Consider the following 26,380-nt stretch of genomic DNA (forward strand, 5'->3'; position numbering starts at 1 on the left):
TATTAAAAGGAAAACTCACTGGCTCTGTTGGGAGTGGTCTCTTTACTATGACAACACCTCCATCAACAGGGCATGAGGGATAACTTAGAATGGTTTGATTTGTGCAAAATGATGTGAGTCAACAATGGCTCTCCATTTGTTCAGCCATTAGCTATTCATTTGAACTAATAAATTTATGTCAGCATCAAGAACTAGTGGGCAGTCTTAGTGGGTTAAGGAAGGCGTTGCAGAGTTTTTTTGTGATTGTTGCGGCCAAAAATGCTTGCTTTTGCTGCATCTTCTTTCAGTTTTTGTGCTTTTTTTTGTGGAAAACTACTTGAACTGGCGAAATTGCAATTGCACGAAAATGTTTTGCACGGTCTTTTGCAGTGATGTCTGTTGGTAAATGAGACCTTTTAGCTGTACTCATGTTCGACACACATGAATCATAGAGGGATTTGCCTGAATGTGTGTTGTGATGGCGTCACATGACGTGCCTTGGCCCAAATCTGTAGAAAATCTGCAGTAATTTTGAAAAATTGCAAGCTCCTCAGAATATTGCAGCATTCATTTCTGCGATTGCAAAATCGCTAAATACTGGAGGGACTGAGAAATACACTCTAAACAGATTTGTTATAAATATATAGACATGATTTTCAAAGTAAAAACCTCTTGAGATGTGTTTCAAAGGTACAAAACCTTTAAGGTACAACATCACTGAGAAGAGAAAGAGTTATTAACTTTTTTCCTGAGAGTGCTTGTATCCCTTTCAATCCTTTTCACAGACAGGCAGTGCAGTATGATGAACGTCTGCTCCTCTCTGCTCTCAACTGGCCTGAACCCAGCAAGAGAGTCCTGAGGGAAGTAAAGTGGAGGGAGACGTGGAAGTAGCACCTGGGGCTCAACCCCCCATTGCAGCCTGTGACTCAGATGCTCCTCCTGCGTCTGTTGTGCTTGGCTGGGGGGCCTGCGCTGGGGTCTCAGGCTTCTCGTTTTACTAGGCGAGACCCCGCAGACATGCAAACCTTTCCAGCAGACCAGCAGTAAAGCAGGCATATCTAAACATGACATGTAGCATTCTCCCTAGAGAGCGTGTGAGGTCTCTGAAAGTGTGTGAGACGGGATGTGTGGTTTTGTGTACTTTTTTACGTTCTGTTTCTCGGAGGATAAGAGTAGACGTAAATCTTAAGCTCCTCGTGTGGACGTGTGTATGCATTTTGTATTTCAGTGAGTGTGTACACGTGTATGTGTGTGCATGTGTCTGTGAGGAAACAAAGCTCTAAATGCACATGGGACAGAAATTGATCTAGGTTGTGCTTTTCTCCTTAGTTGGTGATGAGAAGCTAGAACAGCAGTGAGCCTGGATTCTGTATCAGCAGCCTATTCCAACCACCAAGCCCAAACTAGTAAACACACACACACACACACACACACACACACACACAAATCTGCAAGTGATAAAGAAAAACATTCCGTTTTACACATGCAAACCTTTAGTAAATCAGCGGATTTCGATTTACTGCAGGTTAGCATGTGTAATACTAGTGTAAACTTGAGTACACCAGGAAAAAAATGCAAGCTGATTTACTAACAGATCCTATGGAGGATTGCATCCTGTTTTGATTTTTGCGCCTTAATGAATATGCAGTTTGGAATGTTTCTAGGTAAAGATGCAAAAAACAGCATGGAGTCAACACAAACTGATTCAATTTGCACTTGCAATGTGCTTTACTAAGCCTGAAGCTCACTTTAAGAACAGTGTGCGCAAATTAATGTGACCAGAGAGCAGGTATTAAATTTGAGGACGCCTGTTTCCACCAGTGAAGACAAAGGAAAAGTACTTAATAAAACTGCAATTCCTATTAATGATGATGTTTACCAAAATTATGCCCTAGTAAAATAATCAAAATGTCTCCTAAAACGATGAATTATTATTGTTTTTTAAAACGACGAATTCTTTGTTAAACTTGGTTTATTCTTAGTTATTAGATATAGCACATTTGCACCTTTAAGTAGAGGTTTCCATTCACATATACTTTCCAAACGGAACACACACTTCTAAACATGCCTACACTCCTTTAGGTTCACATAGTATTTTAAACAAATTTTGACGCCTCTCAGTGCCTTTAATCAGAATTATTTTTGAGTCGCAGTTTCACTTTTCCAGGAGTCTCTTTAAGATCCAATGCTAAAATCTTATTTACATATTGTTTCCTTGCCTTAATTTGCATATGACATACATACAACTCTTTTTTATAAATCAACATGTGCACAATTTATTCCATAATCACATGCATGATCGTATTTGTTATTTAAGCTTTTAGGAAACTAAGGCCATAGGGTAAATGACTGGGTAAATCCAGACAGGTATTTAAGCAGTGCCCATATTTACACTGAACTGCAGACTAATCATCCTGTGGTTAGGTCTGGTTTATCTTCATTCGTCTCTTCACTGATGGAGATTTAGCTGTTGAAGACCTAATCAGCCTGGAGTGTGTGTCAGTCAAACCTATAACTAGGGCACACTGATTGCACATAAACATGCTGTGGTCAGTGCCTTCATCAGCTCCACTTACACACATCCAGCACCTGGAATATGACAGCCACATGGCACAGGAGCTTATTGCTGTGCCATGGCACAGTTAGCATTTGAGGAGCTCACAAGTTTTGAACTGACAATTTTACTAAACAACAATGTGCCTTTAATATCTATCAAAAATCTATCTAGTCACATGGCCCTAAAAAGAGCAATGCTCCTAATTGTAATGATCGACTGTTTCTTCAGTAATTGGGTGATATGCATGATACAACAAAAAATCTCCAGTATGCCCACTTGCTAGGTAATATGACAAGTACCTACTACAAACTGCATTTACTCAGAGCTCATCCGGCAATTTAAACATTTCAGTAACTCCATGACTTCCCAGTGTAACGTTATTCTAATGTAAACAGGCTTAAATGCAATTTTCTTTATTTATAAAACCATAGGTTATATAATATAATATAACATAACCACATTCAAAGTGCACCTGGATTTGTGCAAAAGTCACATTTGTGTGAAACTCTGAACAAGCGTTTTATTCTACATTTGGCCTAATTTGGGGGGTTTATGTTTACAGATCCATGAAACTAAGTAACTAAAACCATAAATGCTCAATTTAGATAAACTCTGCTATCTCATAAAGGTGTGCTTGGATGTATAGTCTAAAACGGCAGGGCAGTAAGATACCTGGACTGTGCGAACTAACACAAAGGAATTGTCCTTTGTTTTGTGTTGTAACAATATGGCTCACAAATCTCTCATAATACATATTGGAGAGCAGTAAGAAGCTAAATGTTTTCCACTCTCCAATTTACTCATCAATTGTACAAGAGCAATTAAAAATTTGTTTCTTATGGAGCCACTGATTAAAAAGAGGTTTCAAGGGGGTTTTAGATTTATAATATGCAACAGCCAGCCAGGCTTTTTATTGGCTGCTTAAATGAGGCCTGACCTCTTGTCCTTGGATGAAGCCTGACCTCTGTAAGTTCCTGTGAAAAGATGGTGACCTTGTAATGGAGGTTCTTAATCATCCTCAGGTTATCAACATCCCCAAACATAGAGTGTCCACTAAACTCTCCCTACATGCCTGATCCCTTACCTCAGTCATGCAGGAAGAATAAATGAACTGTCTGTGCTAACTCTGGAGAATGTGGCTAGCAAATGGTAATTTCTGAGGTTAACATGCGTGTATGATGGTGCATATGTTAACCTTTGCATGTACATGGTAAAGATATTATGCAGACATGGTTGAACATATATATATATACACTTTTAGGACTTCTGATTATGTTTTAGGTTATGTTATGATTATGTTTTATTATGCAGATACATAAAAAAGTCTAAAGGGTTCCCAAACTTTCAAACACTACACATACACACACGCAACGGCACGTGTAGCGTTGCTGTATGTGTTATATAGTAGAGGACTTCTGAAGTGTTAAATGCTGAGACATTTTTACTACCACAGAGGTAAATCCACATCACAGCTCATTTCAGCCACAAAAATACACAAGAGGAATATAAGCTAATGGTGTAGTGTTTCACTAACCATATATAAAGTAACTTATCATCTGTACTCCCAAGTGGCATTTCAGCTACAAGCAAGCTTCAGTACACCACTGTTACACCATCTTGGCTGAATGACGCGTTCATCTAGATGGCTATCTACCCTCTTCCGCATACATGAGCTCACGGATGCCTACGACTGGCTAGTGTCACTGTGATTGACAGGACAGCGAGTGTATGCCAACCCTCCCACCAAGGAAGAGTGGACGATTTTTCTCCATTGGCTCCTGGCCGTAGATGGCTATGGCGTCGTCGGGATTCGAACTGGCTTTTCTGTTTCTGTCATTTGGATTTTTAATCATCAATGGAATAAACATGAAAATGCAAACATCAATCATTGCATAAGCATTAACAATGTTAACATATGCTGGCTTCCTAGTGTTAACTAAGGATCACTTTGAATTACTCTCTAATTAACATGTTCTTGAGGGCTAATTTATGGAAGTAAAGTTTCTTTACATTATTTACTGGATTAGTTAACATTAATAAACCATGGAGTTCAGCACTAATAAAGCATACTTAATGTGTGTATATCTGGAGTCATTGGAATGATTACAGTTACAGTACATCTGACAATTTTGTGATTCTAAGATTTTAAGCCATAACGTTTTAACCCTCAGCAAGGTCAATTTATCGGTACAGTATCAATATGTTATGTACGAATGTACAATATATAGGTGGAATATTTATATGTAATTTGGATAATTGTATAAATCTGAGAGGGATTATGAAAGTAAAATTACTGTTTCAAGTTATGCTTTATTCATTTGGTCAGTATTTTGTGTGAAACAGAATACAATCCAAGCACAGAGCCTGTTAGAGGAGCTGTCAATAATTAATGAGCAAGACTACATTTCCAGTGTAGTACTATTCTACTATGAGTTTTTGGAAAGTACCTCTGAGGATGTAGTTCTGGTAGTTCTGGTCAGCCTCTGCCCCCACTTTAATGAGACAGATGAGTCCCTCAGCAACCACAAACTCGTGCACCAGGTCCTTATCATCCTGTAGGGGCAGAGCAAAAATGAATGCCTCAGCACAAACCCCACTCAATTAAATACAGTTTGTATAATGCTTTTTGACAATAGACATTGTAAGACAATGTCAGACAAACCACAAAGCAGTCAGTCATTTATGCTAAGCTTTTCTTTTTTTTTTTTTTTTAAATATCCGAATGTAATATAAATCCATTTTCACTAGGCCTTGTAAATGACATGCTTTGTTGGGTTTGTTGTGATTGGGCAGGTTCACATGTGTTGCGAGAGTCACTGTGATTCATTAGCTATATGGTATATGACCCTCACTCAGAGACCAAAGTGCACATTCTGCTCCGCACTTCATTTCCTCTGACCATGGTAACCCTGTGTGTTTGGGGCTCGGCAACCGCTGGTTGCTAAGCGTGGCTTGGCTCCTTCGCCAGCCCTAAGAGCTCATTAAATTCATTGTATAAGATGTGGGAAGAGAGCTTTCTGTTTTAGCTAGATTTACACACACACACACACACACACACACACACACACACACACCAGCAGACCCACAGTCTGGGCACACTTTGATAAATCTTTGATTATACCACTTTCTGCTTGTCTACTTGTGCTTTGCATCCAGAGCTCACCAATATCCAGTATTTCTCCAGCGTTGACATTTTTGAGGACGCGCCCAATCACTGATGCAAAAATGATTAGAGGGTTGGTCTTTTGGACTTCTGTAGCCAAAAAGGATATAATGACAGGGAATTCCTGTGTATATGTCTGGATAAATGTGAACTACAATGCTCTGTGTACAATACTTTTTTTTGTGCTTGCCCGTAAATAAAATGCATCTGAACGTATTCCTCAAAGAACGTTCCATTAATTGTGTGTGTATAAATAGTTGAGTAGCTTGTAGTTGAGTGTGTGTCTTTCTCGAGCATCCATCTGATGACAAATATACTTTAAACCTTCACAGCTGTCAACTGCTGTGTAATTTAAACCTTCCAGACATCTAGATTTTATACTTACACACATGCAAGCATGCATACACACACACACACACACATTTGTCCTACTGACCTTGTAGAGCACTTCCAGTGATATAATTATTAATGCAGCTAACTGATGCTATGCCTACACCTGAAACTAACCTTAACCCTAACCTCAGTAACCTAAAGGAAACATTTTGGCTCTTTGCCCTGTTTTTTAGTTAGTTTGTTTGTTTTTGTTTGTAAGTAAGTAAGTTAGTAGGTTAGTAAGTAAGTGAGTAAGTAAGTTAGTAAGTGAGTTAGGGAGTATGTAAGTAAGTAAGTAAGTAAGTAACTAACTACATGAATAAATAAATAAAAATCAGTTTTCTGTGTTGGGACCAGGCAAATGTTCCTACAAGGTCAAACCTGTTAGATATACCTATTCTTGTGGGGACATTTGGTTCACACAAGATATAAAAATGTGCCCACACACACATGCCTGCTCCTTACACTAACCTTATCCTCAGTAATCCAAAAGACATTTGCAGGCTCTTTTAACTTTTTAAATGAATGCTGCAGTTTAAGGTCCCACATCCATCAATTTTCTGTACCGCTTATCCTACACAGGGTCGCGGGGAGCCTGGAGCGTATCCCAGGGGACTCAGAGCACAAAGCAGGGGACACCCTGTATGGGGTGCCAACCCATCGCAGGGCACAATCACACACAGAATCACAGAATATGGACAATTTGGAAATGTTAATTAGCCCACAGTGAGGCAAATGTGCTAACCACAAAGCCACTGCCTTCTTTGGTCCGACAATGAGATAAAAAAAAAAAACATGGCTACACACACAGAAGCATGCATTTCACACAATATTGACTTTCATTTACAGATGTTGAATTGTTTTTTAATTTTTCAAACATCCAGTGGAAATCAGTGGAGGTCACGTATATGCACACCCAATCAACTAATTTTCCCATATAAAGACAGGTGACAAATTAAAGGAAAAAACTGAACAAAGTGTCTTAGTAAAGTGCTAAGACACCAGCAGATGTCCGAGCAGTGTCAATGAGCCTTGGACCTGTACTGGAGGATGAACACTAAACTTCCAAAATCTATTCTGGAGCGGCTGTGGCTCAGGTGGTAGAGCGGGTTGTCCACTAATCACAGAGTTGGTGGCTCGACCCCCGGGCCACATGACTCCACATGCCGAAGTGTTCTTGGGCAAGACGCTGAACTCCAAGTTACTCCTGATGGCAGGCTAGTGCCTTGCATGGAAGCTCTGCTGCCATTGGTGTGTGAGTGTGTGTGTGAATGTGTGAATGAGAACCAGTGTAAAGCACGTTGTACTTAGAACCACTAAGGTTAAAAGGTGCTATATAAGTGCAGACCATTTACCATTTATTCCCTGAGTTGGTGTTTTGATGATGGTGGTGGAGAGCGCTGTCCAAAATCTCCCACAGGTGTTTAGTTGGATTGCGATCAGGTGAAAGGCGTAACAAAACATTTATATCATTTTAATACTCATCAAACAATTTAGTGAACCCTTATGCTGTGTGGATGGGTAAGGGGTCATCCTGGAAAATACTTTTTCCCATCAGGATTGAAATGCTTCATCGTAGGATAAAGTTGATCAGTCAGAATAACTGTACTGGTTTGCAGTGACACATCCTTCTAAGGGCACAAGTGAACCTTGCAGCAACATGCCCCCACAGCATAACAGATCCACCTGTCTGTGCTTAATATGGCAATCACTGTATGTATGTTCACTCACCCACTATAAGTAAGAAACATTTGGGAAACAAAAGAAAAAAAACTAAAGTGGCTTACCTGAAAAATCTGCTTGAGAGAGAACAGGGCTCTTCTTAGCTCCCTTCCTGTCGAGTTGTAGAGTTTCTCTGCAAGACAGCAAGAGAAAGGGAATGGATTACACAGTTGTTCTCAATTTCTTACACACGATTCATGAAGAGCACGTCTAATTCAATATGTCCCATAAGCTCTGCGAAACCTCATGTGTTGCCAGCAGTGACAAACTGTCAGTAAGTGTTCACATGACAAAGAAACTGTTCTTGTTCTGGTTTGAACTCGACTGCAAGCTGCCACTATGCCCGATTACCCTGAAAAGAACTGTGGTTCCTGATCCCAGTGCTGGGATGCAGAGCTCTGTTCTTTATCTGCGTGTAACCGCTCAAAATCATACATGTTTAATTCTAGTGTGAAGGGAATCAAAAAGGCTTTAATGGTTTATTCTACTTTGGCTGTGGGCAACAAATTTTCCCCACAGGAGTTTTTATATGCAGTACTTCAGTCTGCCAGAATGGGGCAGGATCACTGCTGCTTGTTTGTGTTTGTGCAGCGCATCTGACTGCCTGCGTTTCTGACTCAGCATTTGCCGCCTCATCGATGATTGCAAGAAATTACTCTGTAATGGCCTCTCTCTCTCTCTCTCTCTCGCTCTCACACTCTCTCTTTCTCTCTCTCTCTCGCTCTCACACTCTCTCTCTCTCTCTCTCGCAAGCCTGATAAATCTGTTGAACATCATAATGTTAAAACTAGTAAGCAGATTGTGTTTCCTGTTCTATAAAGACTAGAGATGCAACGATACTAAATTTCTCAGCTGATACCGATAACCGATAGTTCTGCCTTTTATACCTTCTTTTAAATTAATAATAATTAATTCCACAGTTCTGAAAGAAATGCCAACAAAAACATTATTCTCTCCATTTCAACAAGTTGTTTCACAGTATCTGGTCTCATAAACACATTACTCAAATTAACATTAACACATGAACTAAATTCTTAAGATTAAAGTAAGATTTCTTAATTTATTGAATGTTATTAATTCATATTAACATTGACTGAATTCTAAAAAACCTCCTGTTAGTCTCACATTCACTCACCACAAACAAAAGCATTTCTACTTCATCATTAACATCAAACTGGTAATATATAATATAAATTTATATATTAACATTAACTGGATGTGAAATATACTACTCTACAAATATATTTTTCTGCGCAATATATACTTTTTTGTCACCTCATCTTCATTTAAATCTTTCAACAGTGTACTGACCCTTTAATTCAGCGTGAGCAGCGTGGCAAAATTTTTTTTTTTTGACTCGATGACGAAACTCAGGCTTCACTGCTCCTCACTTCCGGTGTAAAATTTTAGCAGTGCAGAGATTACAGAGCTTACAGCAGTTTTGTCATCATTCCACTCAAGAGACATCATCTTTACACAGAGCACAAAATCCACGTGTTTTCCCGCCCTGTTTTGATTGACAGGATGATGATCAGCCCTGATCATCGGCTGTATGATCACCTTTCTATGTACAGATCGCCTTTAAACATCGGTGCATCTCTAATAAAGACTTGTTGATATTTGTGTGTTTATTCTTATAAATGTAATTTCAATATACATGCAACAAATGTGATCATGGTTAATAGTTAATGCTGTTTTTACGACCACAAGCTGTGACAGTTATGATAAATTATGTCACAATACATATTTTTGGGAACTATGCATTATTTTTTTTAAAATCATAATTACAAACTATGATTGGAAGCAGCAGAGTCTGGGCTTGTTTGAGGGCAGGGCTCATAATCGCAGGTTTGCCTTCACACTGAAGAAATCCTACTCAACCGTTTGCTCAATTGCGCAATTTCATATGTCACACAAATGTGTACTCAGGTTTGCAAATTCGAAGCAAAGGGTTCATCTGTTTGCTGCTTTTTATTATTTTCCTTTGGTACCAAAACTCAAGTGGTGAGGAACAGCACATTTGGTTGCATGGCATGTCATTCTGCAGGAATACCTGCAAACATGGAGCGGATATTATACAAGATTTTTAGCCATGCAGACCGGCACGAGACGCATTTTTCGCCATGTTCTCAGTTCAAGCACTCGCAGCACAAAAGCAAATGAATAACAATGCTCCTTTTATATGTACAATGTATAGTTATATATCAATATATCATAACAAAGTAAGTAATGTGACAGATTACACCAACTGAGTGCTGATTCGGCGCATGCTGTGCTTCAGCTGAAGCTAACCCCAGGCCACTGTTTTCAAGAGGATCAGGGAACAGATCTTCGAACTGCTCCCAGGCTTAAACGGCCCTGAGCCCAGAAATAAAGTATGAAATTGACCTTACATATACTGAATTTCTGGCACATAGTTAATGCAATATACAGGGTGTCCCAAAAGTCTCCATACATAGGGGACTACAGTATGTTTGCCAGCACCACGTCGGTTGTGTCTTCGTCAGTGGATGTTCGTGGATGTCCACTTCTCGGTTGGTCGGCAGCACTTCCAGTCTTGTTGAATTTGTTAATAAGTTTCGCAGCAGTGTCAAGTGTCTCCTTTTAAAGTCCATCGCAACCTCTATATATGTAGACTTTTAGGATTTCCTGTATTTTGAGCAAAAAATTAACTGTATTGTTAATATTTAGCATTAAAACTTTACCATATAGCGTGTCACGTGCTATGATCAGTCTGGCAAAACGTTGAAATAAAACTAGGTAAATTCACTTAGCTGCCTACAAGTATTACGTCAGGCCTAAATCATTTTCCAATTTAATGTGTATTTTTGTCATCCAAGTAAGTCAGCTATTTCAGACTGGTGCGTTGTCTCAATAACTGTGCACCCTTCTCAAATCTCAGCTACATTCAACCTTCCAAGAGCAGAAAGGAAAACGTTCTACACTTCAAGACCTAGGGTGAAGCTACCATATACTTACTGTACAGTGGCACAAAAGCCATACACATCTCAACGCGTGCAATGTCACACTCTCTCTCTCAAGAAACAGACGAAGCATTGCTTCTTAAGCCATGAGCATGTGGCACAGCAGGGAGAAGGGTTTTTTTTCCCCCTCAGGCAGGATTTAGAATTATCCAATGCATGTTTCCTGGCCTTGTTTCTCGTGGACTGTACAGTACAGAACAGTATCGGCATGATTTATCTCAGATGAGAGTTTCTATTGTGAAGTTGTGCAAATCACACTATTGTGAGGGAGGCTGCGTGCACCAGGAGTCTTACTTTTCAACCACAATGTTAGGACTTAGGTCATGTGTAAAATGAGCTCAGCTCTGAAAAGAGAAAGACAGAGAGAGAGAGAGAGAGAGAGAGAAACTTTGGCGCACCTGTAAAACGCCCAGACTCGTAAGGAAAAAATATTATTTTATGTGAGACATATCTACATTAGAGTGTTTTCTGAAAATTTATTAAATTCTTCAGTTGATAAAGTTCATATGTTTAGTACAGTGCGTATGTCTTCATTAAATATGACTGTCTAGCCACAACCGAGTCAAACTGCTGATAAAAGAAAGCGCTCCTTCATATATAAAAGCAAATTATTTCACTGTACACTCATGGTAGTATATGTAGGGGAATCAGTTTTCTTTGCTATGGAAGCTTAATTCTCTGGAACAGACCTGCACTTTTTGAGACCTGGAAGAGATTAGGTCCAGTCATCCCTCCATCCCTCCATCTCTCTATCTCTGTGCAGCTCTGCTCTGTGGCCAGCAGCCCAGCTCTGCAGCTCTGGCTCATCAGACGAGTGCAAGCCTCGGCCAGCTGGACACGTGCCTCCATTCCCACATTCCCAGCACCTCTCGCTTTCGTCCTGCTTCTGAACCTTCCTCTGTCTCTTTCCTCTCCTCCTTCATTTCTTGCCCATGTTGCAAATTTATTACTTCAGATCTTATTTCATTGTAGCAAGCCTTCACTTTCATTTTTTTAAAACTTTGACAACCTGATTACTGACATATTTTTCTCTTTGTAACATCCAACTGTGCTGCCCTGGATAACACACACACACACACACACACACACACACACACACACACACAATTCACACTTTTCCTGTGTGATCTCCACTCTCACTGCTCTTTTCTTGTCTCTTTCATTTGTCTTAAAGCAATAGTTCACCAAAAAATTAAAATTCTCTCATCAGTTCCTCACCCTCATGTCGGTCCAAACCCATAAGACTTTGATTCATCTTCAGAACACAAATGAAGACGTTTTTAATTAAACCTGGGAGATTTCTGTCCCTCCATTTACAGTCCATGTAACCAAAACTTTCAAGCAGCAAAAAGTTCATAAAGGCATCGTAAAAGTAATCCATATGCCTCCAGTGATTTAATCCCAATTTTATGAAGCGATATGAATGCTTTGTGTGTGCAAAAAAAACCCTAAAATTAAGTCTTTATTCACAAAATATCTTCACTTCCTCATAGAGCGCGTTCACGAGTGCGTGTTTTGCTTAGTCGAGAGCGGACAAAAAAAATGCAAGTCCTCCTCTATGTCGAAATCTGCAGACATCTTTCTTACAAAGATTGTTCTATATGACTCAATTTGTGTACAGAGTCTCCTCTTCTTCTGCTGCAAACAGTGTAGCGCTTCTGTGTCCCACTCTCGTGTCAACACAACACGGATTCGTATCGCTTCATAAAATTGGGATTAAACCTCCGGAGTCACACAGATTACTTTTACGATGCCTTTATGAACTTTTTGGAGTTTGCAAGTTATCCCTTTAATTGCTGTGGGCATCGTAACACAAGTCATAAAGCAATCAGCATCCTATTCTTACCTGCAACATGCAGGATGAGGGTGAGGGTCTGGCTCTAGTGTCTGAATATATGTTCGTGTCAGTGCACGTGCTGTGGAACATAAGCTCAAAACAAGTCTAACGCCTGTAATGAACCTGCTACATGGTTACACAGTCCAGTCTGACACACACACACACACACACACACACACACACACACACACACACACACAACCTGTCACAGGAAAAAAGAGGCTCATATTTAATGAGAACTATTTCAGCTCTGATTAGTTCCATGCCAGCTGGCAGGGATAAGTGGCCACACTATACTGGCCTCTTGCTCTCTACTCATGTCCACAATGAACAAATAATCATAATGGGCAGAGAGAGAGAGAGAGAGAGAAAAAAAAAGGAGAGAAAAGGAGGGGGTGGCAGGGGGAGAAATATGGTATTTAAGTATTTGAGAATATTTTTCTGTCTGTGTTATTACACACGCTCCTTCCAATCCACTGCTGCATATGATTCTCGTACAGCAGATGTCCAAGCTGGACCATAAAGAGCAAAGCTGCAGTATAGCACAAAAATGATCTATCTTTTCTCATTCATTCATTCATTCATTCACCACTTTATCCTGGTCAGAGCTGTGGAGGATCTGGAGCCTCTTCTGGGAAAACTGGACATGAAGTAGGAATACACCTTTGAAAGGACACCAGTCCACACTAATTCACATCTAGGGGCAATTTAGCATGGCCACCCCAATTTCTGGCATGTTTTTGGGAGATGGGAGGAAACCAAAGAACCTGGAGGAAACATTTGCCGCTCTTTCTCAAACATGGATGTCAAAAATGATGTCCCCTATTTCCCAGATATCCTGGATTTGTAATAGATGCATTTGAAATGGGTCACAGACTGGGATAGATGGGATGTGTGAGCTCTTCACAGACATACAGATGGTTAATCTGCCCAGGCATTACCATCCGGCACCACCCTGTGCATATGTGTGTGTGTGTATGTATGTGTGTGTGTGTGTCTGTGTGTGTGTATGTCTGCCTGTTTGTGTTTGTGTTTTGTGAGCGCTTCAGAGTGAACCATGTTGGAGGTCACTCTACCAGGCAAAGGGATTTGGGGGATATCTGGCTTTGTTTGAGTGTGTTTACTAACAACAGATGGAGTAGCTCAGTAAATTTCAGTACAGCTTGGGGCATCACACTCCAGACCCCAGTCATATAATCAAAAGCAGCCACTGATAGGCATGCTAAAAATATCCAAATTTCAGTACTGCACAGAAACATTGTAAAGGCAAGATGACAGGTGGATAAGTGAATAGGACTGAGAGATGCCTCAAAGATTCATGAACATACTTTTGGTAAAGACAAACTAATACAGTCATGGGGAAATGAAAGTACACCCTCCTTAAATTCTAAGAAACAACAAGTAACCTCTATAATTCAGTAGCACGTAGAACCACCTTTAGCAACAAAAACGTGAGGTAAATGTTTTGTGTAGGAGTTTACCAGTCTCTCCAAACATCTCCACCTTGGTCACATCAATCCAAAGGATATTGACCTAGAATTTTTCTGGTTTGTTCAGGTGCAATTTTTCAAGTCATGCTGATATACAGTACGGGAAATAAGTATTGAATGCGTCAAACTTTTTTTTCAGTAAATATATTTCCTATGAGACTATTCACATGAAATTTTCACCAGACATCAGTATTAACTCAAGAAATCCACACATATAAAGAAATCCAAACATTAAAGTCCATAAATGAAGTTATGTATAATAAAGCAGAACACAGGAAAAAAGTATTGAACACGCTAACTGGAATTTACTTAATACTTAGTGGAGAAGCCTTTGTTTGTAATGACAGTTTCAAGGCACTGCCTGTATGAAAAAATTAATCAGGCGCAGTATTCAGGTGTGATTTTGGCCCATTCTTCTAAACATACTGTCTTTAAATCTTGTTCAATCGGATTCAAGTCATGTGACTGACTGGGCCATTCTAACACCTTGGGGTTTTTTTCTGAAACCAACTGAAAGTTTCCTTTGCTGTATGCTTTGGAGTTTTGCAGCTGTCTTGATGGCTCTTCATTTGTAAACAATCCTTCTCACTTTAGAATACTGAATTTCAAATTGTTTGGAGATGGCCTTATAACCTTTCGCAGATTGATTAGCAGCAATAATTTCTTCTCTGAAGTCATGGCCGATGTCCTTTCTTCTTGGCGTGGTTTAGACACACACCTGAGGTGATTTGTTTGTTTATATAAGTTGGTGAGGACCACAAAATTGTTATTAAGGCCCTGATAAATAAAAACATACAATTGAAGGAGTTTCCAACTTTCTTTTTCCCATGACTGTAACTTGTAACATATGAATAGAAAATTACAGATACCACAGTCTTTAACAGTCTACATACTCTAATGCAAATTGAGGTTTAACCCATCTGCTCTCTTTCATGTAAAGACATAGCTGCATAACTGCATTACTACTGTAAAACCTCAAGTGCTGGCACAAGCATCTAATAATGTTCAACTTGTCAAGTCTTGTTCAGATGGGCTATGACTGTAGAAGACCACAATGGTGTCCAACTAAGAACAGGAATCGGAGTTCACCGAAACTTTTGGTGAGCCCGTGTCTATTGTAGCCTCAGATTTCTGTTCTTGGCTGGCAGGAGTGGATCCCAATGTTATCTTCTGCTGTTGTAGCCCATCCACCCCAAGGTTAGATGTGTTGTGCATTCTGAGATGCTTTTCTCCTAACCACGGTTGTCAAGAGTGCTTATTTAGTTACTGACTTCCTGTCAACATGAAGCAGTCTGGTCATTCTTCTCGGACCTCTCTCATGAATTTTAATCTCAATTAATTTAGCTTTTATCGATAATTTAAACAAAAATAATCATAAAGTTTAACAATTTTATCTATAAACACTAAAATGAAATCTCTGTCTCTCTCTCTCTCCCTCATCACAATCACACTTGCTGTGATGTCTACTCACAATAGCTGCAATATTTCACCACTGTAATCCCCACTTGCGCTACACGCCTTTTCTCATTTCCTCAAATGTTTTACGTTGCCATAGAACCACTTTGACACAGAAGGAGTAAACACCCAGTAAATTTTTCAGAACAGTACCACTGCTCCAGTGCACCTGGCCAAGCCAACAGGACCTCCATATGGCCATGATCTCCATCTTTCTCTCTCTCTCTCTCTCTCTCTCTCTCTCTCTTGCTCAGGCCCTTCACAACTGCCTCACTACAGTTCCGCTCCTCGTTCTGGTCCTAATTTATAGAGAGAAAACAGGAGTAATTAGGGAGAGACCTCCCAACATGAACCCGGGCTCATAACCTGCTACTTAAGAGACTTTGATCCTCCACTACTCGGCCCAAACATCAAGCATCAGCTTGCTTAATAAATGCAGATAAACGGAGGCAGGTGGAAGACATTATAAGGAATGTAAGTAACGATGAGACTATTTTGTAGCAGAGGCAACAAAAATTATTATTCTGGTTTTACTGACACAGAAGGGAAGTTGTGTGTGTGCAACAGTATGAGAGAGTGTGAATGTTAATGTTTATGCACACACATCTGTAAGCAAACTTGCCAGATCTACCACACAACATGGGCGGAAGAGCAGCAGTTTGTAATGAACTGATTCTTTCACTTTCGCGTTTTGTGCATGTGGGCAATGCCAATTGATGACTGCCAGATGCAGATCTACGCCGAGGGCAATGATTACGATTCATAGGCTGAGAACCTCGTAATGTGCTACAGCTCTCACAAAATGGGCCACCACTTACCCAGAGGTTGTTCTGTTCTCCTTCCACACATCAGGATACAATAGAGATGTAGTCTGGATAGGATCATCCTGGCTAGTCATTTCCATCAGGATTTGCATGGGAACAATTTGACTGTAAGAGCGGCACTTGTGTCATTGGCTGACACTCCCTGCTGCTGCTGTGCCTCTTTATTTCACTCATAATAAAAGCTGAAACCATAAAGCCTACAAAATCAAACGGTGTGACAATTTAACAGTTTGTAAAACAAGCAATACAGAGCCAGGAGCAAATGCTCAAAGCCACAAAAATTCCATTTTATTAGGGCTTGTAGTAAGCACAAGTCATGCAATAGTGTTGCATGGTGCTTAAAAAGCATTAACACCATCTTATGCATCAGCTGGCTTATCGTGCGTTTGCGTCAGTGCCAATTAGACTTCACCTTCAGCTTGGACAGTTCTGGCATATAAGGCAAGCATCAAATCCCATTCCATCTTTAGAACAATTAACACAGATAAGCAACAGGCCCCAGCAGTTACAGTCGTATCGGTGTGCCATGCTGGAACATGTCTTCTTTACCATACACACAGAGCATTACACCTCACAGCTGAAAGAGCTGTGTAACTAGAAACTGATATGAACAGGCCATAGCAGAATGTGTTCCTCTGCTCCGGTCGCCTATCCAATCCTGAGATAATGACACGTATCCCGCGCAGATTCCCATGATGGAGCCCCAAATGCTCTAATGCAGGACTGTCCCTCAGATAAGCCCTGAAACCTGAGAGGCCCTTAGGTAGGTGTTTATATGTAGGCTGTTTTGTAAATGTTGAATAGCATTAAAAGCAAACTTTAAGACCTACAGAGAAAGGAGGGTAATTGCTACTGGGCCATAAAGTAAAGTGCTTGTGATAAAAGGGTATACGTTCACTGGATAAGTGCTTTATATAGTCCTTTTGTTTTGGAAGTTTCTGCAGTGATATCTCAGTTTCACTCTCGTTACAACACCCCACACTCACACACACACACACACACACACACAAAACCAACTATACAACCAGGAATACCAACCACATTGCCTTTCTTCTCACTCTCCAAATTCAGCTCCACATTACAAATTGCATTTATTAACATCATTCTTAAACCCAGACTGCACACACACACACACACACACACACACACACACACACACACACACACACACATGCACACACACACCAAATGCTGTCACAAATTATGTCTCAATGACATTGCATGCAGCAAGTCTGCTAATTGGGAAGACGATAGCAAACGTCATTTTAAATAGCTGCTTCCTAATTTTATAGTTTTAGACATGTTCGAGTATTTATTCTGTTGCTGACTGTAGTCAGTTGGGCGTTAATGGCTAACAATGCATCAAAAAAAAAAGTAGTTATGTTGATCAATCACAGATAGACAGTTGCATGAAGGAAAGTTAATTCACGTCACTCTTGGTTCATCACAAATCTTGCAGATCAGTGTAAAGGCTCTGCAGCACCACCACTTGTCTCCACATAAAGCAGGGTCGTTGCAGTGCCAGATTCTCCGAGCATTTAATTTCAAAGCGCTGTCATATGTGAAAAGCTCCTGCACATGCTCAATCCTGTTCACAGATCCCTGTAAAACCCTGGCTATCCCCACAGAGCAAGTGCTCTTTATTACTAAGCACTGTTTGTTTAGCTTGAAGACACACTCTCTGTTCCTACATCTCTCCTTGTCGCAGTGGTGATAGTGACTGGCCTCTGGTCTTGGATCTGAAGTGAATCGTAAAAAAGGGCTACAATAATCACAGCTATTAGAGACCAGTGCACCAGCAGGATCCATGCCAGCAGGAAGACTCGTACTGCACTCTTTGCATTGGAAAACAGATGGGAAGTCGCTTGTACACACACACACACACACACACACACAAAAGCATACACACTGAATTGAGCCACCTGGGGATTCAGGAGACATGTCCAAAGGCTTGCTCAAGTTTTCCAGTCTGTAACTACCTAGCAGTATGAATTGGACATGTGGACAGCATCTATTCACCTACTGAACCTCAAGGCTAACAACACCTTTTTTTTGCCTCCTAGTTTAACAACTACACAGTCAGAAGAAGGATCCTTCTGATAAAAATCAAGATAATGCTTCATACCTAGTGTGACCAGGTTTAGTTTTTACTCATGCTTAACAGATGAGATCACATGTACGCTAGTCCTCCATGGATATGAGGATAATCCTGCTACAAGAGAATCTGTGAACCATCCACCTAAAAGACTTCTGCTTTAATGAGCCCAATTTAATAGATCTGGTCACATGACATTGGCCACTTCATTTAATCTGACATCCCCTTTAATAAAAGCTGGAGTCTGTCATCAGGCGACGCTATCCTCTCAAAGAGACCTGAGCTAATGTCTTCATCCTGCCAGCCAGCCTCCTTGGCTCTAGGCCACACTGAGCCTCGAACCACTGGAAGAAGGACAGCAGGAAGAGTCCTATTTGAAGCCTTTATTTTTTCATTCTTCAGCTCGGCTTCCAAGGCCAGCTCTTGATCAAAACCATCCTCTACATTGTTTTGCCCCGGTGCTTGTGGCTATCAAAAGCAGGCCCTCATAAATTACTTGGGTTTATTCTGTACCATGCAGGACAGTGACTGCGTGAGTCGAGGGCTTTATCAGGAATTTAGAGCCCTGAAGGTGCTACGTTGGGCTCAAACACTGATATAAATAGACCACATCTGCAGCTCAGGGCTTGGGAGGTTCTGGGTATCTAGCGGGATTTTGAAAGGAATAAAATAGTACGTTCTGGATGTACTCAGCTTGAGACATCAGGTCATGTCCAGGTGAGCATGTGAAGCAGAACTAAAAGCAGAGGGAGTTCCATGTTGTCCTGACTGCCTGTGAGAGGAAAATTGCCACCTGTCATAAGCTGGAGCGTCTTTTCCAAGTTTCCAGATGAGGGCTAGAGGCATGAGGGGAAAAAATTGTATGTGAGAGGACGGAAAAAGAGAATGGGACAAAAACAGAGTGAGGGAGAAAAAGTGAAAGTTTGTGTGAGACAGAGAGAGAGAGAGAGAGAGAGAGAGAGAGAGAAACCCTGGGGGTGGAGTAATCTAAATAGAGAAACAGAAGGAAAATTTCTCACTCATTTCTCTTACTTTCCAATAGAAAGCTGTTCATGCAATGTTAACATTGGGCCAAATTTCATTAATCAGCCTTTACTTCATACATTCTGCAGTCTGACCTAATTTGAGAACTATTTGAGTTATTCTAATAAACTTATGGAGAAAAGTTGGGATTTCAGTCTACAGTTTTTGGCTAAATGATAGTGTCAGACAGCAAGGGGAACATCAATGTGTTATGGTTAGATTCTCCACCCAACTTGTTGTCTGGGATGTTGCAGAGATACACATGACTAACAGCTTTTTGTAATTCCCATGCCAGATTTATGACAAATGAAGCAAGGCTCAAAATAAATCTGTCTCAAATGAGGAACGATATGTGATCCTACAAGGGCCTGGATCAGTGAACCGACAACACATCTGCAGCTTCCATAAAATTGAGCTGTCGCTTTTTCATGACATCATGGACTGAATTTAAGAATAAAGGCAACAGGCCTTATTTGATGGCAGCAAAAATTTCCAATAGAACATGTATGGATGTCATGGGAAAGATGAAAGCATTCTCTTACTGACTTGTTATGACTATATGATACATCAGGGGTTATCACGTTGCAGACTGCAGCCCGGATGCAGATGCAGCAAAGTATTTCATCCACTCAAACCAAGTACTTGAAAAAAATAAAGTCGAATAGCCGATAAACTGGCTATAGCTTAGTAACTCTAAACATGAACCAGCAGATGCTTCTGCTTCTGTTGCAGATCCTCTGTTGTGGCCAACCACATCCATTAATGTAAGCTGAAGGCAGGTTATTGGAGCTACAATGCTAGAGGTCAGAAAGGGGAGAATTTTTACAGACTTTCATACATTTTTCAGCCTTCTCTGGTATGACTAATGAACCAAAGACAAGGCTTGGTTAAAAAAGTAGATGAAAGCAGAATGTTTCAAGAAGAATATACAGAGAAAAATGCATTTATTCTCCATACATCTACAATAGCAAAAAGTCAAAAGCAATAACGTGAAGTACCACTACTGAACAAAACATAATCACTTCAAACTATTTTGTTTATAGGCAGAAAGTAATCATTTACGGTTACACATTAAAAAGGAGCTGTTCTTTGTACCCAGATCTTTGTCAGCAGGCAATTTGTAACTTGATCGTCACAACTTTTAGCTGAATACTCCCGTGATACACTATCACTGGAGTATGTATTTCGAATTATGGTAGCTTGGTCAAATGAGCCATAAACATTTTGTTAAAGGACAGCACTGCTGACAGCTGCTCAAGAGGCAGACTCAGGTGCTTTTTTAAGCAGCTCCTGTGATGTTCAGCTCCCAGTATTAAACGGCACATTTCAGACTGATTGCATCAAGCCTTCTATTCTCGCAGGGCAGATGAAAATACAAACGAAATCAGAACTGCAAAAGGCAATGTGCATGCAGTGTGCTGCATTATAATTAGCAAGGGGTAGGTTGTGGTTCATGGCCACTGGACCAGATGTCAGTCGTACCAAATAGACATTTAAGTGAATGATGACTTGCTTCACCAAATATGTCATTACCACACCTCATTGAGGTCAACTGTAATATTGTTTGGAATGACAGAAATGATTATCTTTGTTATTTTTGTGAAGAAAGGTCTTAATTTCCTAAACAATTGCTGAGTCCTCTATAATGAAAGCCTTCATTTCACTCCACCTCCACGTACACTGCCGGTTTCTGAACACCCTATATTTGAGCAGTTTTGTTTAAGTGATCTCATGTTAAATACTCTAAGAAATGTGAAAATCTAACCAAGGAATAAAGATAATGAAACTCAGAAAATGTTAGAAATAAATATTTCATTGGAACAGTGCAGAGATTAACTAATCGAAAAAAGGAGCTTTATCGCACTAATTAGGCACATATAGCAGCACATGGTTCACAGTTACTACTAGCAATGTTTATGCATCTTCTATTTAAAGGCTTAGCATTAGCATAAGTTCCAATGAGTTTTTAGTTTCCTTCTTTAATTGTTCTTCTATAACCTTTTTTTTGGTCTGTGGCAATAATAGTGACTAAACTGTAATAAAATATAAGATACTCCAGGTGTCCAAAATGTATGAATGTCAGCGTATGATAAGCTATTATTAGTAACTAATTCAGTGTGAATAAATGTCAGTGAGCAATGATTTTCTGTACTGCTTATCCTACACAGGGTTGCAGGGAACCTGGAGTCTATCCCAGGGGAACTTGGGGCACAAGACTGAGGACACCCTGTACAGGGTGCCAACCCATTGCAGGGCACAATCACACACCCATTCGCACACTACTTACAATGTAGAGATTCCAATCAGCCTATAAGGCATGCCTTTGGACTGGTAGAGGAAACCGGAGTACCCGGAGGAAACCCCCAAATCGCGGGGAGAACATGCAAACTCAGTGCACACAGGGTGGAGGCAGTAATTGAACCCCCAACCCTGGAGGTGCGGGGCGAACATGTGTGACAAACTATTTGAATGTAAAAATGTTTCCATAAAAACATCCATCCATCCATCCATCTTCTATACCACTTATCCTTCCTTCAGGGTCATGGGGAAACCTGGAGCCTATCCCAGGGATCACCGGGCACAAGGCGGGGTACACCCTGGACAGGGTGCCAATCCATCGCAGGGCATCCATAAAAACATGAAGTTAAAAAAAGTACATCTGTGTATTACACTTTGGTATGAGTGATTTTTGAGCCAGACAATCCCAAAGCCTTTATAATAAATTGGAGTTTAATTGGTATTTGAGGTGTTGATAGTGTGCCATTCATAAGTTATTTTGTTCCAGGAATGAGCTCCTTTCTTCTGAGGTATCACTAAAATGGACATAATCTGCCCCTGGCTAAGACGTAGGCTGAACACTCAAAGGCCCTTTTTCTACCTGGAGACAGCATTTTTGCCCACTTGGAACAGAACCCACATCGAAACTGCCTGCTTTCTCTTTTAAATCCTCACTCACACACACTTCACTATGGCTCTACAGAGAGAAAAACACCTCCTGCAAGACCCATGTGCCAGGAATGTTCCTGATTCAAAATGTACGATATTTAAGTGTTGCTCTATCGTCCTAATGTTTGTCCATTGCATTCAGTTAAGGCACACTTAATACCTCCTTTTATGCAATTGCTACAGAGTATAACATACTTGGACTAGAACTTGCCAAAGAACCTGAAGGCTAGTATTTCAACACCCATAATCCTGAAAAGAAACGGTTTGCTCTGATCAGAATGATCACACCTGCATACTATCAAGCATGGCTGTCGCAATCTCTAGGTAATCGCAACCGCTTATGAGACAGCTTTAAGCAAAATCTAGTCCCAAAATCTAGTTCCAACTCAAAAACTTTGTCCCAACAAAATCATTTTTGTTGACTGGTGTTGTAATTTTTGAGACAACACCTATTTTGCATATTTGTGCTGTTGTGAGGGATTTTATTCAGGGGGTTGAATAATTGTGAAACTGGAGAAAGTAGAATTTGTGGAAACCACTTGAAGCATTCGTTGTGTTGAACTATTTCAATTGCTTTTGTTTCATTTGTTCATTACAAACAGCTGAAAGTCTGTAAATTTTGACAACAAACCGGATTTGCAATGGGGGTTGAATAATTTTGATTGCAACTGTAATCACACCTTTGTCATGGGGCATGTGATTCTGCCACCAACTCATATCCTCCTGCTGAAAGACAGACTGCATTTGGTGTACATGGGCCAGAAAGATAGCATACAGACTGTATACATGGACCCATTCACCAGCTGATATATTTGAGGCTGCTGTCATTTTCTGTTTTCACTGCTAATGATCCATTCAAAAAGTGACGGAAAAGGTTATACGCAATGCACAACTAATTTGCGAGTTTTTGCTCAAACTTCAAATCCCCGCCCATATAACATGGGGAGAGAAAATAGGAAACAAACGTAAGGTAAGGGAAGGGAAGGGAAAGTAACGTGTACGCATGAAGAGAAACTAGAGTTAAAAAGAATAATAGACACAAGCAGAAGGGAGAAATAACTTTTTCCATATTCATTGCTGAATCCATTACTTGGCTCTAAGATTATATCAATATCCTCCTTAGCCCCTCAGGAAATTTATATACTGTTATTGAAACCAATGAAGATATTTATGGACTGTTAATGAAACCTGTGAAGATATTTACACTCTGTACTATTAATTCAGGCTTAAAATCTATCTGACTATATAAGCAAAGGTCTTTCTCGTCAGCTATTGTATATTTTCATAGTGACAAATCTGTCTTTCACTCCCTTTCCAACTTTTTTTTTTGTGACAAATGGACTAGTAGCCATCAGGAAAGTCACTCTCACTTAATGTAAGGCTAACACAGGCATGTGGGACAAAGCGAAAGAGATAAAGCAAATGAGTTCTACCCCGGCCAGGGTTTGGGATGGGTGGAGTTGGGCTCCGGGGGGGGGGGTGTATACAGGGAGGAATAGGCCGAGGTCTATGCTGTGGGCTCCAAAGCCGAGCTGCGGCTCTTCATTTATTTGTCTTGAGGCTGGATAAACATGGGCCCAGGAGAGATCTCCAAACCCTCAGCACCAAACTGGCCGTGATGAAGCGCAGGAAGCCTGCAACTGACGATGTGTCAGGTATTCATCAATGTCTGCGCGCACACACACACACACACACACACACACAACCTTGTAAGACAGCTAACTGCCAGATATTTACTACCAGTTGTTTTACTTACTGTGTAACAGAGCACACGACTGAATGACATGTTACACTGAAAGTGAAATCTCACACACTTTGTGTGTCCCTTTAATGCCATAAAGATGACGTGCTTGCCTGCCATGAGTGAAAAATTATATTTGTTCCGTCAATACTGTTTACTCAAGTGTCACAATGAGAAAGTTCTCACTGTCCCGCTTGCAGCGTGTCCTTCAAAAACAGCCAAAGTTCCTTTCTTGGTAACACGACATCAGATGGCATGAGATTAACCAAATTATTCAAATCTCTTTCAAATGCAAACAAGTAAAGTATTTTTTCTAGGTCAGATCCACATGAGTGGATTCCAAGGAAAAATATCTAACAATTCTCCATCATGACATCATGATAACGGAGCTTATCTCTTTTTTTCAGTTATTAATAACTTTAACATTAGATGCCTTTTATTTTGAGGGTTTTATGACACTGAGGCAGCTTTTGTTATATTCAAATACATACTAACCCCATGGATAATCCACTGGCAAACCATACATTCCCACAAATTACAACAAACATATTCTACAGCAGATTTCAAACACAAAAGACCTTTCAATCAACAGACCTCTACAAGAATTTCCATTACAAAGAAATTCCACATTTTCCCATGTAGTGCCAATCCTGAACAAACAAGCAGTTTGCATGCTGTTTCTCAGAAAGAAATTTATGTAAAATGCCAGCCAGATCTCGTCTAGTACCATTCAGATTAACACAGTTCCAACTGCCAAGCCATGGAATTCACACTTTCATAACATTCGATCCTTTTTTATTGTCTCAGAAGGAAAAAAGCCCCAAATGGTCAGGCATTACTATGGCACAGTAAAACAGCTTCACTCTGCTTTACACTTTCTTATTTTATATATGAAAACTGTCACTCATTATGGTAGGCTATTTTATTTCATAGCTTGTTCTAACACTTTAGAACAGGAAAGTGTGTATATAAACCCTACCGGTTTGACCATCATAGTGAGGAGAGGAGGTCTTTTTCCTCAAATGTTATAGAATAGTCATTGTGCTTCCAGTTACCTTTCATTAACGACAGGCAATATGAAAAAAGCTTCCACACAGCCAACATTTTCACTGTTAATCTGCTGCTCAATCTGAACATGTCTCTTTCTTTTCAAAATCCTCATTGTGGCTTTTCTAATAAATATAGTCAACTGACGTTAATTATATTCGTGTCTAATGTTAGATAAGTTGAAGGTAATTTGATGGATTTATTTCACATGAATAAACTCAAAACCGTCTCCATTTGCCTTGAGAGAATGCGAGGACTGATCAAAATAGTATGAGATGTGGGGGAAGGGGGCGGGGCTTCCAGGAAATATTGAAGAGTTCAAAACATGTGCTGTCAATCTTTCTAGATTCACATGTTGACTGAATGGAGGGGGTGGGGAGAGAAGACTCTTTTGGTGTATTTTTGAGTGATAACTGATAGTAGTGTACTCTGATGTTCAAATACGAAGAATAAAGTTGGGCAGGTCTAACAATGATTACTCATTTCCACTCTATCAATTATAGATACTAGTTACTGTTCCTTAAGTAAACAAACAAACAAACATGAAATAAATTCATAGAGGAACTTGAATTGTTCTGCATGGAGGAGGTCCAAAAGATCCTTTTCAGATCCTACACGAATCCACACAGTGCTGTTATTTTCTCCACATGAGGCTTCACTAAATATTAATTGAGGCGTACTAATCACTTTGAAGCTTGTGTTGTTGTGTAAGAAAATATTTTATGTTTTATGATATAATATGAATCATTAGACATATTTTGATTTTATTTATTCGTTTTCATGAAAGGTACTGTATTTTTTTTTTTCTTAGGTTGAGGCTGGAATATCACATCACCAAAATAGCAGTGGAATATTTATAAAGGAAAAATAAAGTTCTGTTATTTTCATATTTAACATTCACCCAAACTATTAATTAAGCAATGACAGAAGCAACAAGAAGAATAAAATCAGTCTACTTCTATTTTTTATGAAGCATGGTCGGTTGAGTGCATTGTGACAAAAGTTCTCATGCTAATTATATCACTTCATCATAACACTAAACCCTTCTCTTCAATAATAACGTGTGGGGAAAATTCCACCCTTATAAGACATTATCATAGATGCAACAAAGTATTGTAGAGAAAAGAGTTAAAAAAATCAACACT

The 26,380-nt window shown here is 40.0% G+C and overlaps 1 protein-coding gene across 2 annotated transcripts in view; it reads right to left on the reverse strand.

The window, feature by feature from the left end:
- The window catches only part of fhod3b (formin homology 2 domain containing 3b), a 126,401-nt gene that overhangs the window by 43,189 nt on the left and 56,832 nt on the right, over window positions 1–26,380 (reverse strand). For both annotated transcript variants that reach the window (XM_053627418.1, XM_053627427.1), the window contains exons 4-5: window positions 7,859–7,926; window positions 4,984–5,089 (exon numbers count right to left, since the gene is read on the reverse strand). In XM_053627418.1, the coding sequence (XP_053483393.1) occupies window positions 4,984–5,089; window positions 7,859–7,926 (174 nt within the window). The remainder of the gene's footprint in view (window positions 1–4,983; window positions 5,090–7,858; window positions 7,927–26,380) is intronic.

This window comes from Ictalurus furcatus, chromosome 1, assembly GCF_023375685.1.
Source record: "Ictalurus furcatus strain D&B chromosome 1, Billie_1.0, whole genome shotgun sequence".
Taxonomy (NCBI): domain Eukaryota; kingdom Metazoa; phylum Chordata; class Actinopteri; order Siluriformes; family Ictaluridae; genus Ictalurus; species Ictalurus furcatus.